At 36.7% G+C, this 13,027-nt stretch overlaps 1 protein-coding gene across 1 annotated transcript in view; it reads right to left on the minus strand.

Annotated features, from left to right (window-relative positions):
* Positions 1 to 13,027, minus strand: part of LOC125075253 (serine protease Hayan-like) — a 52,096-nt gene that overhangs the window by 4,214 nt on the left and 34,855 nt on the right. The window contains exons 3-8 of the mRNA XM_047686949.1: positions 12,064 to 12,822; positions 7,521 to 7,708; positions 6,144 to 6,247; positions 4,688 to 4,840; positions 4,149 to 4,240; positions 2,601 to 2,761 (exon numbers count right to left, since the gene is read on the minus strand). Of these exons, the coding sequence (XP_047542905.1) occupies positions 2,601 to 2,761; positions 4,149 to 4,240; positions 4,688 to 4,840; positions 6,144 to 6,247; positions 7,521 to 7,708; positions 12,064 to 12,822 (1,457 nt within the window). The remainder of the gene's footprint in view (positions 1 to 2,600; positions 2,762 to 4,148; positions 4,241 to 4,687; positions 4,841 to 6,143; positions 6,248 to 7,520; positions 7,709 to 12,063; positions 12,823 to 13,027) is intronic.

Here is a 13,027-nt window from a genome sequence, read left to right on the forward strand (position 1 = left end):
GTTAGATACACTACACAAATTGCTATTTTTTTACAGTATTATCTACATTTATTTCTAGTACAACCCATAAAGCTTCATTATCAATTTCCCAATTCAACATTCGAGACGAAGATATTTCGCGTGAGATTGCAATCAATACACCTCCTCCATCTTTTTTGGTGTTTTGACAACACAATCGATCTCTTCTATATACGACATATCGGGCATCAAACAATTCGTTACTAGAGATACTAGAATTTAGCCAAGTTTCAGTAAAAGCAATTACTTTATAATCCGAAATTAATATATTTTTGAACACATCATTTGTTTTGGATCTTAAACCTCTAACGTTTTGATAGTAGATTTCGAGCATTGGGATATAACTGAGCACTATAACATTTCCGTTTTTCTATTTCCTTCAATTTATTAGTTTTAGAGAATCTTCATTTTTTATTAATTTTGCTTGACTGAATTCATCCTTTCGCACATAAATTCTTCCATTGCGCACCCAAGTGAAACGATAGCCCATTTGTTTAGCTTTTAAGCGAGCAGCTGCGTGCAGAGCTTTATTTGTAGGAGTTAGATGTTCGGATATGTAAACGGGTTTCCGTGTGCCACCAATACCTAGATGATGGGTGCTTAGTTTGTCTTGAGCATTAGCTTTATTAAAAATCACGACAGCTGCCAAAAGCGCATCACGTTGTCTACCACTACGCAATTTAACAACAACTGAGCGTGGTTTATCGCTACTTCTATTAAGCTTAGAAACTCGAGTAACGCTCTGGACATCATCATTAGAGAGAGGATGGCTTATGACTTGCCCCAACTGAATTACAGTGCTTACTAAGTTTTCCGATTTGTGCTCAGGAATACCATTTATTTCGACATTACATTCCCTCATATGTAATTCTACGGTATTAAGTTTATTACTAAGTTCTCTTACTGAAGATTTAAGGTATTCATTATCAGTTTTTAACTTATCAATTACGGCAGTTTTTTCTTCCAATTTTGTTTTCATTTCTTCATATTGGATATTAATGAATGAGAGAGATTCACAGAAACTTGCCATTTGTTCGTTTATTGCGTTTAATTGTGATGTAACTAATGACTTTATTGTATTTGAGAGTTCCTGTTTAATAATATCACGAAGTGTACTCTCGGTTACAGAGCCATAGTTATCGCTACTCGTCGAAACACCTTGAGATTTGCTTAATTTCTTACGTGTAGTAACGTTTGAAGATTCTGATAATCCTTCAACCAATTTAGTGCCACTAGCGCCAGTAAACGTTTGTCGAACGGGTGTATTTATGTTTCCTACTTTCGGTTGCTTACTATAACATTCTGGACATTTCCAGTTATACTTATCGACCATCTCATTGAACTGTTTTAAACTAATATTTACGCATTCAATTTCGTATTTAGACTCGCATGTTAAGCAAGTAAGAAATTCCATATTGCGTAGTTTATTTTTGCAACCAGAACATCGCTCAATACCGTCTGTGGCCATCTCTTCAGGTCTAAGAATGTTAAATAATTTTTAAATTAATAAAAATTAACGGAGGTTTTGGGATTTGATCTTGCGGCCTTCGAGCGCTACAGAGTCGTAATTCACACTAGTCACCACTGCGCTAGTAGCTGATACTTCGGCTAAGCGAATTTATGAATCCGAATATTATAGTTTGTCAACGTTTTGAATATTACATATAATAAGAAGGTATTTCTTTTATAAAATAGTCGTATCATAACACATATGTACACTTTTGTTTTGTTTTATTTTAACAGTTCAATTTGCACTTGTAAAGTAGCTTATTGAATCTACACATATAGAAACGTCTTGTAACACTTGTATGTTTATTGTTGATTTAATAAGAAAAATCTGATAATAATTTTAGAATACGTTTCCATTATAACAAGAAGTTCACTTTTTTCACAGATTTTGCAAATTTTATAATGTTATCTTATAGATTCACACTAAGACTAATCACGTATGTCCTAATAATTTAAAAACTATAGTTTTTCATCACTAAAAACAACTATGAACAATTTTTATTTTGATTTATGTGCGGAGCTGAATGAAACACTGTTTATGCCGCGAGAGCGTTGAAAAAAAAAAAGATGATTATAGAGAGCGACAAAGTTTGGCACTTCCAAACGGTACCGTTGGTTCACGCGACTCTGATAATTATAATATACCTGATTTATAATTTGTGATTGCTGATTACCTACATAAAGTACAAGAATTGTCATAATGTATCGTTGTGGTCAATTGCCTGAGACCTAACGCCATGAACCCTGTACCAGAAACCCTTACCGATGACAGTCATGCCGCTATTCTATCGCAGTCGCCGTCATATAGATTTTTATAGATTTTATGAAATAGTACACATCTTATTTCTCATTTGTTTTCAACGTTTTGCTGTCCACCGCTGGGCGAGAGACTTCTTCATAGAACGCTAACCATCTCGCATCGATCCGGTATCTGCCGCCTCCTCAACATCAACCATGATGTTAATGTTATGTCATTAACATAACATTAATGTCATCCCGGGCTTGTATGTAGATAGCTTTTGTTTTACTTAAATAAATATATATAGATTGGCTTAATAAATCTTCTTTATTACCTGACAAGTGTCCTTGCCCCCTCTTTTTTCTCCAGCACATATTTGGCTATCGCTCGACGGACCGTTCGGGATCTTCCTGGACGTACCCAAAACACTGTAGCATTCCGACATTTCCCAAACCGGCACCGATACGCTGCGGAGTTCCTGAGATTGCTCTCCACCTGAAATTACCCATATACATAAAATAAATTGACTCAAATCAGTTGAACTGAAAAGCCTACTAAAATAATTTTCTACCTCTGCCGATTCATAGCATAATGTGTTTCTGCCAGTTCTTTTCGGTAGAATCTACATTCCGAACTGATGGTAGCTTAATTATTAATTTAGTTCTGTAAAATACGATTCAAAGGCCTTCTTAAATAAAGTATATTTTGATTGATTGATTAAAAACAAAAATGTTTGGTGATACCCTTCTGAACAAATACAGCTTCTATTCTTGACAATATTTGTAGACGGACGAGAAAATGGACCAATTAATTGTGAGTAGTCACCACTAGACATTGGCGCTATAAATATTACCCATTCCTTACATCACCAATGCGCCACCAACCTTGGGTACTAAGACTTGACTCACTTGTGTCTATAATGATACTGGTTCACAACAATACTAAGAATTTCTGTATTGTTGTAGAATATCAAATGCACTTTCTCTTTCTTGGTTCTTACAAGGACGGGCTTGCACAATGGTAGGTGGATAGTGGATGGTGGTAGCACCAAGTATACTATTTTGTCTCTCATTAGGCGTGATCTTCAGGTTGTAAATGAAACGAACAGTGACGTGAGCATTCACTGATACGGACGTTGTATCGCGACTAATTAAACTTATCTATCACAAATATAAAGAAAAGTATGCATCGCTTATGACCTACTTTTGGGAGTGGTGCCGTGTGCAAACGTATGATGCAATAGGCTATTTGACTGGTCTTTAAAATGCATTTTATATTATTTAGTAGAGGTTGAGGAACCCAGTAAAAGATTATTCTTTTTTAATTCTAGTACATATTTGCTGAAAAATTTCAAAATAAAAATTTCATATTTAAATAGCGCGCGAAAACGCTACTTTGACAATATGGCGCTGCAATGGGGTAGGTGACGTCACTTGTCGGTATTGTAATCTGTGGCACATACTTATAGTCCATATACGGTAGGCAAACGAGGTTAACGAGCAAGTGACGTCATCATAAGCCCGACCAATCAGGACCGTTTTGTGTCACATGTCAACCGTTTAAAAAAATGCAATTTTATTTTTGGATTTTTGAATAAATTAATTACTATTTTCAACTTTCGTTGATAAATAATCATTTTTAAACTCATAATATTTACTGATTACAATAATTGACACTTTATTTTTCACATTGTCAAATAGCCTATTACGTGACCCATTACATGTAGGCACACTATGATTTAGGTGTTTATGCCAACAAAAGTATGATCTCCATTTAATCTTAAAGTATTGAGACCAGTGAAAATAATACTTCTAAAAATTTTGATCTTAGAAAAATGGTTCTTCTGCAAATATGTATAAATAAACAAAAAATATATACTCACCGAATTCAGTTCTACCCCAGCCACTAGCGATGATGGGTTCACCAGGTGGCGGTGGTATCCCCAAGCAAGCTGGTCGTATCACGTTTGAAAACCTATAACAAATTATAGACGGTAAAGTTAACTGCTGCATATGTCCATTGAACTCAGGTCTGCGGAGACATAAAATCTTGAGGAGAACATTTGAAACGTAATCCACAAAACAGTTTCAATGTGGATTGGTAGTTTTATTTTGGGCTAATTAACACATTTGTATAATTGCGTATGTTATAGCTCAGTAGCGATAGATGGCGCTGCTTAAAAACTTCACTTTTCTGATTCGCGCTGACCAGATAAAATCCTTACTGGGCAATATACATTGTGACAAATAAAATTAAACTTTACAGAATCCCAGAAAACTTACAATACACCTCTGTTGCTAAATTACAAATACCGAATTCATGGGTGATTTTGCGTGCTTCTGAGACATTGAACTGGTACTCAGAATTCTTCGACCGAAAAAGCCAATAACTTTTCATCGATAACTCGTCTGTAGTACTTACGTGACAGTCGAAGCCATCTTGACAATCGCAAGATCGTAATAAGACTTCGGCAGCTTGTATTTCGGATGTCGAATAACAGCGGCCACTTTTATAACCACAGCCGTCGGATCGTCCAGATACGACGAACCCAATTGTACTGCTCTAGGAGCGCCCCTGAGAATAAAGAAAGGGTACTGGTATATATTACTTAAGTATAAGGTGGTATCAGGGCCGGATCGTAAGCTTAAGGTGCCCTGGGCTAACACTACTTAGGGGCCCACCTAAGACACATCTGAACGTAGACTTGAATTAAATTAATTGATTAAACAGGACTCGCAGGGCTGCAAACCATACAATCTGATTAATTTCATAAATTTATGGATTCTTTCGCATTATCGTTTATTTTTGACTTTGACTTAACTTATCCGAGGTCCCTTTGAATCCACGGGACCCTGGGCTGAAGCCCAAAAAGCCGTATGGTAGATCCGGCCCTGGGTGGTACTAAATTCTCATCAAATATTCTATCACCAAGCAGAGATATTTATAATTGTTATGTTCTGGTTTCATTGAAGGTGAGTCAGTGAAACAAGGGACATCTTAGCTCCCAATTGGCAACGCATTGCTGATGTAAGGAATGGTTACTATTTTATTTTAAATTACATACTACTGATAGCCAACTACCTAGAACTAGATATTACAGTGCCCATGATTCAGGTGCACGCATCATAATGATCATTACCCTCCCTTCCAAAAGCGTATACCTAAAATTAAAAAAAAAATAGACATACATTTTCAATTTAAGTTATAAAATTCAAAATGATATTGTCTTTTAATTAAAGCGCCAAAAAATTGGTTGAGAGCAAGCATGCCCATGTACGCCAGAAAAGAATAAAAAGCAGTTCAATACGACCACGAAGCTTCAACACAGTTGTGAGGAATATAAGTTTACGTAACATATAACAAACTGCTTTGGAATATTTCTCTAATTATTTCTTGCAGGCTATACCCGCTATACTAGACCAACGAGGCAGAAGAATTAGTTTCTAATAGGGAATCTGCATAGTATAAAACACAGTCGCTTTCCGCCATTTGTACGCTTGGATCTTTTAAGCTACTCTACGGATTTTAATGCGGTTTTCATGATTAACCAGAGTGACTCAAGAGGAAGATTTACATGTGTAACACATGCAAATTATCGTAGAGGAAAGCCGAGAATTTCAACTTTTCTAGCCAGAAAAAAGAAAGTATTTTTTTTTTTTAACTTTCTTTATCAAACTAAAAATTGTATACAGACCCTTATTGTACACGTGTAAAACCGGGACGGGTAGCTAGTATATTAAATATGATCACGATGATTGGTTGCTGCTGAAAAATTCTTGAATTAACAATTTTTTTTCATTACTATGATTCAGAAATTAAATGCAGGGCTTCGAATATGCATACAGTATGTATAAGAATTATATTACAAGTAACTTACGATACAACAGTGTTATCTCTCTCCTGGTAAACGCAGTGTGCCGCCGTCAACACGTACCGGTTGCTTACCAACGATCCCCCACATTTCCACGAATAACCGCCAAACTGAAATTATAATTCAGTCTAATATAACTGGCAAATAGCGAAACTTAGTTCTAAAGGTTGGTGGTGTATTAGCGATTGGTCTATGTGGTGACCAGTCACCATCGAGAGATAAGTTTGTCCGTTCACCAGAATATTACATAATTCTTCCCGAACTGATGGTAGTAATTCCAATTTGAGACAAGATTTGGACTTAACTTCAACGCTATAAACGAAGGTTTACACATTTTTCGGTCTCACTAGGCGTAAGGTGAAGTAAGTGACGAGAAGTGACTACGAGTTCACATAGTGTTAGTTTATGTATGGAATAATGGTAAGTTAACCCTAGGCAACAGTCGGCTGGTCTTAGTTAAGGTATGAAGGCTCGCCAATACAATATCAAAATCAAAGTATTCTTTATCCAAATTGCCTCATAAAAGCACTTTCGAATTTACAGTGTTGAATTAAATATGAAGGCTACCACCGGTTCGGAATGCAGATTCTACTAATAAGAAGCGGTAAGAAACTCAGTAGTTACTCCTTTCCAAAGTTTTAATTACAGAGTATATCAGGATGATACGAATAAGTATTTATATATCCTACAGAAATCAACAAATACTAAGTCCACGTATTTTATCATGAATGTAATCTTGTATTGAGTAATACGTCTTATTTATCAATGTTCTTTTGTCATGTGCCGTTTTAATAGTCCAAGTTAAAAGCTTTCGTTCAAATAGCGCACACAATGGCGGATTCCATAAATAATGCTCTATCAGTACTTGGTCGTATGGCTTTGTGCAAGCCCGTTTGGGTAGACACCACCCACTCATCAGTTATTCTACCGCCAAACAGCAGTACTCAGTATTGTTGTGTTCCGGTTTGAAGGGTGAGTGAGCCAGTGTAACTACAGGCACAAGGGACGTAACATCTCATTCCAAGATTGTTGACGCATTGGTGATGTTAGGAATGGTTAATATTTCTTACAACACCATTATCTGGGCGGTGGTAACCACTTACCACCAGGTGGCCCATTGGCTCGTCCACCTACCGATATCATAAAGAAAATACTTCTGTATTTAAAGTATGTTTGCATCACAGGCAATAGATATTCCATTGTCTAATCAATACCTTCAGCCTGCCCCGGACACAGATTAGCACATATGATCTACTAAATAACACCCAGTTAATGCCCCATACGGGCTACGACCTTCTCCCCCTTTCCTAATCCCGCCAGTCTAACTAGGTAGAGATTAATAAATAATCGCTAAATGTATATAATAGTAAGAATATTACCTACCCGCAATTTAGGCCATCCCAGCAACGCCATATGTGGGAATTCCTTCACGGTTACCACTTTGCCGCCCACCACCAACGGCACGGTGGTCGGTGTACAGGATGACACGTTAACTCTCACGACGTCCGGCGACGGTACAAGTGGTATCGCTTGAATTTGAGTTATGTCCAGCGCTTTATACTTATCGCACACTGTAAGATAAATATTACTGTTTGTAGAATTCATTACAAGACTAAATTTCACCAATAAATCTAATAGAGTGGGGAGTCCAGGGACTTCCGGTTGACAACGAAGTTGCTTCCCCTATATATTATGGTCGATCGCCCCGACTTCGCACGGGTGCAATGCTGACTCTAAATATACTACAGAATGTTTTACGACGTTCACAGTTTTTCATTAGATAATACAAACCGTAATATCTTCCAAAATATTAATTTAAATTACATGTTGTAAAGGGTCGTATTGTTCTATACTAAATTAATAATGGATTTAAGGTACTTAATTGAATAAGGATTAATGCTTGTATTGGTTAAAATCGCTTCGAAAATTAACTAATATTTGTGGTTCCCAATATTTGTGGTAAAAATTAAATGTCAAAATAATGTTATTGTGAGTTATCCCTAAGATAGACACATACCATCGCGGACTTTTTTGTAGACATTTTTGAGGTGTACAATTCTGTACTACATTATTTTGAGTAGGGTTCGGCCAGCGTTGACAATGTAAGCGCAAAAAATGTATAAATTTACGACTACACATTAGAAACTTTTAAAATTATCAGTTTTACTTAACTATATTGTCTATGTATTATATACAAAAACCGTCCTCTCGAATCACTCTATCTATTCAAAAAAAAACCGCATCAAAATCCGTTGCGTAGTTTTAAAGAATTAACCATACAAAGGGACATAGGGACAGAAAAAGCGACTTTGTTTTATACTATGTAAAGGTGTCGTGCCCGGCGGTGAAGGAAAACATCGTGACGAAACCTGCATGTGTCTTCAACGAAAATTCTGCCACATGTGTATCCATCAACCCGCATTGGAGCAGCGTGGTTGGATATGCTCCAATCCTTCTCCTCAAAGGGAGAGGAAGCCGTATACCAGCAGTGAGAAATTTACAGGCCGTTAATGTAATGTAATGTAAAAATATTGATACGATCGAGAGCGTGAACCTTTCCAAGAATTTACTTTACAATACGGAAAAACCGAATTGTTTCATATTTTAAACAAGACATACAAACTTGTCTAAACAGAATTATCATATAAATGGCAATATAAATCGAACATACGGTGAATATCAAATAAAAACCTTATTGTAACAGAAATAAGATTTGAAATCGTCTACTGAGCAATTAATGTATTCATTAAATTAACCGCAAGGTAATTTAATTAATTTTAAACGAGTTGAGTCATTATAATTGTTTTTTTCTATTTTCGTTCGACTACGTAGTATTGTGAGTAGTTTAAATTATACTTCTATTGTAGGACACGTGTCACGCTAGACGAGTTAGTCGAATCATGATACACCATTCACTTGGTGGTAGGGCTTTGTGCAAGCCCGTCTGGGCTGGTCCGGTTAGAAGGGTGAGTGAGCCAGTGTAATCACAGGCACAAGGGACATAACATCTTAGTTCCCAAGGATGGTAGCGCATATGTGATGTAAGGAATGGTTAATATTTCTTACAGCGCCTTTGTCTATGGGCGGTGGTGACCACTTACCATCAGGTGGCCCATATGCTCGTCCGCCAACCAATGCCATAAAAAAACCCTTTTCAAGATATTACAAGCACTGTAAACCGATACATATACCACGAGTTGATCGCACGCGAAACTCCTCGATTGTTCAACTAATTTTTACAAATTTCTAAACCTATGCCAGTTTCTTTTTTTTTTATTTAATTTAATTGTACACTGACAACGTCTGTTCGCACGACTTTCATTTCTTTTTTTTATCTGTATATGTGGCCAGTAACTTGTTCCGTTCTCGAAAATTAATTCTTTGTTAAATCATAATAATTTAATAAATTGCAATCAAGAATACTTTTTATTTGTCTGTCTACGGCTGGAGCACTTCAAAATGAGGCCATAACCGATTTTTATGTGCAGCTATCGTCCCATAATAACTGGGACAAAAATCGGCTCACGCTATTTATATATAAGATGTTTTGCTTAAATATTGTAAAACTGGTTAGTGAAGAGAGCAACTATATCTTGCCGTTTCATCATGATGAAGACTAACCAAAACGGTGGTAGAGTTGACTTATATGACGATTCAAAAATGCTTTATTGTAATATTAACTTGAATAAAATATTTTTTTTTTATTTATTATATTGGTAGGCAAATGCAAATGGGCCACCTGATGGTAAGTGATCACCACCGCCCATAGACAATGGCGGTGTAAGAAACATTGACCATTCCATTCATCACCAATGTGCCACCAACCTTGGGAACTAGGATGTTACGAGCCTAGTGCCTGTAGTTACACTGGCTCACTCACCCTTCAAACCGGAACACAACAATACTGAGTACTGTTGTTTGGCGATAGAATATCTGATGGGTACCTACCCAGACGGGCTTGCACAAAGCCCTACCACCAAGTACATTTGATTTGATTTTAAGGATTAAGCTACAGAAATCTATAATAAAAAAAAATTATGGACGACAAATCATAGATATTCTGGGAAAATTTGACGACGAAATTAAACGTTGCGTGGTACTCATAAGTTTCAACTCAAGAGCTATTTTTTGTATTGTATGAGCAATTCTTGAAGTGTTTATGGGTTTAAAGAGCATCCGCATATCATACGCAGAACATTGGCGGATCTTAAACCTTGATATATGAAGAGGTTTACATAGATCGTAATTGATTCTTCGTATGTAACTAGTGAGAAGATCCAACCTTGATTTATCTTTAAATCAATTCAAATATAAAATTTATCTAAGTGAGACAATTTTTTTTGGAGTATATTTGCTGCTAACCGCCTGGCGAGGGAGTTAAACTGCTTTAGCTTGATGTTGGGAACTCAGAATACGCGCTACCTAAGTCTCCTGTGGCCAGATCTTGGCTTAGGTCGTCAGACGCCTGAATAACGAGGATATTTAACGAATACGCGATCAAGATGGATCTCGTTGGAGTGTCTTGTGTTGTCTCTGACAAGTTCGTATTAATAGTGTCGCTGTACGGATCTGAATAAGTCATCAAAATTAACACTCACCAATCACCGAGTTCTATGCGTTAAGCATATCCATACGATCTTAGAACGATTCCATAGTAGAATATAATCTTTCTCTTGTCTTATGAAAAAAATTCTAATTATATAATTAAATATTATCTAAATTACAATGTCTATTAATATTCTATTAATATCAATATTCGATCAGCAAGACGAGACGCCTTGTAAACGAGCCATCTACTCGCTTCATTCAAGTCGCAACCTGCACCCGCGATACCTATTCAGGCGCTATACGAAAATTTCAGGCGCATGACCAAAAGTTTTTTCCAAGTAATTGGAGGAACAATTGTTTACATAAAACGTTCACTAGATGGCATTAGTAGTCTTTTAAATCGTGCTTAGGCTTTATACGGAGTATTTACATAGTAAACTACGTTCATATCAATAGATGCAGTTATTTGGAACAGCGTTACAGAACTATCGATAGTTTGACTATCGATAGTTGATCTCGAAAACTATTCAGGACATCGATAGTACTATCAATACCATCGTTTTGATCAATAATATCGATAATATCGCTCTCTGTAAGTAATACTATTGGAAGCAGCGATAATATCGATAGTATCGACAGTTTTGGACTATCGATAGTTGAGTTTAAGAGTAATGTTTTTTGCAATACTATCGATAGTATTCGTGGGGTGCTATCGATACTATCGATAGTATTGCCACGTGACTATTCTATCGATAGACTATCGATACTATCGCTAACACCTTAACTATCGATAGTCTATCGATAGTGGACTATCGATATGCAACATAATTTGAAAGTAAGGGGTTACGTACATCTTAATTACTAATTAGTGATCGGTATTTTAAGTTTGACAGGAGTGACCCTTTACCTTAATTTCAAAATAACGGGGATATGAAGCTTGGAGGTTCTTTATCAGCTTGAACCTTATTAAAACTTAACCCAGACCAGTACACCAGAACTCAGTTATTGGGTTATTTGTAAAATTGTCTATAACAGCCGAGATTCGGGGAGTTGGAAGTACATTTCCATACCTTGAAAAGTACTTAAAGTCGTTGCATCTGCACCTTAACTCTTTCCGGTCGTGTCCCGCCATGCCATCGGATTACGACAAAAGAGATAGAAAGTACACCTGTATTTGCAAACACAGGTGCACTATAACAGGTCCTGCTTAGCTGGTTTCTCTTGAGATTGGCCACCAACCAGAATCGGTCAAGACATCATCACCATCAACATTTATTAGTAGATTAAAAAGAAGGAATAGAAGAAAACTTTACATGGAAGATTAATTCTAAAACATATAAACTTAACAGTCAGTATTGATACAATTTAAAATGCTTACTTTTCTCCGCCATTTCAATATACCGCTTCTTTTCAACAGTGTTCATGTAATCTTCATTTGGACCAATGATTAGTTCAGGGCTGACCGAAGTATCGTCTTGCGCAGGTTTTGGTCCAAAACTTGGCCTCTGTGTTGGCGGTTTATTGGTAATTGGTGGACCACTCACCACGGCCGGCTTAACACCGGGTCGAATTGTAAACGGATACTGCGTGGTTTGGTATACGTTCGGATATTTCCTAGAATCGTAATCTTGGTAGTACGATTTCGTCGTGTAGCCTTGTCGTGACGTTTCGTAATTTATTATCGTATTCCTCTTACCATCCTCAAATGTTAATCTTTCATTAAATGTGTCCCTATTAGCAGCTTGAAGCGCTTCACTGTATGACCTTGAATTAGCTGGTCTAACATTATCAATTACTGGTCTCTTGTTTGGTTTAGTTGCACTAACAACTCGTTCTTTTGGCGTTTTATTTCGTGACGCTTCTCTTGTATTTGAATTTCTATCATAGTTTTGACTAGAACCTGTGGTTGTTTTTTTTAAAGGTTTAACAGTTGTTACGTGTGAGTCTCCGAATATAATTTGTGAGTTCTGCTTATGTTTTTGTTTATCGCCATCTCTGTCTAACTCTTCGAAGTTGAAAGGGGCAGCTGTTCTATGTTTGTTGGTTGTTCGTTGGTCTGTTCTCGGCCTTTTCGTTGTAACGTCAAATTGAAAAGGTCGGAGAGTTGGGTGTGATGTCTGGAAAGCTGAGAAGAAATCTGTAAATACAATAGTGTTTGTTAGACTTTGTAGCTATTGGCACTGTCAGTCATATCAATTACCTCGCCACTGCGGAACCAACCAGTATATTCAGATAAGAGAAATTTACTAATAATAATGGCGATTCCATTTTAAGGTCAGTGAACCAGTGAACTTAATATCTTAATTTTAGGGACTGGCTCACTCACCCTTCAATCCGGAACA

This window comes from Vanessa atalanta, chromosome 30 (assembly GCF_905147765.1).
Source record: "Vanessa atalanta chromosome 30, ilVanAtal1.2, whole genome shotgun sequence".
In the NCBI taxonomy this organism is placed as follows: Eukaryota; Metazoa; Arthropoda; class Insecta; order Lepidoptera; family Nymphalidae; genus Vanessa; species Vanessa atalanta.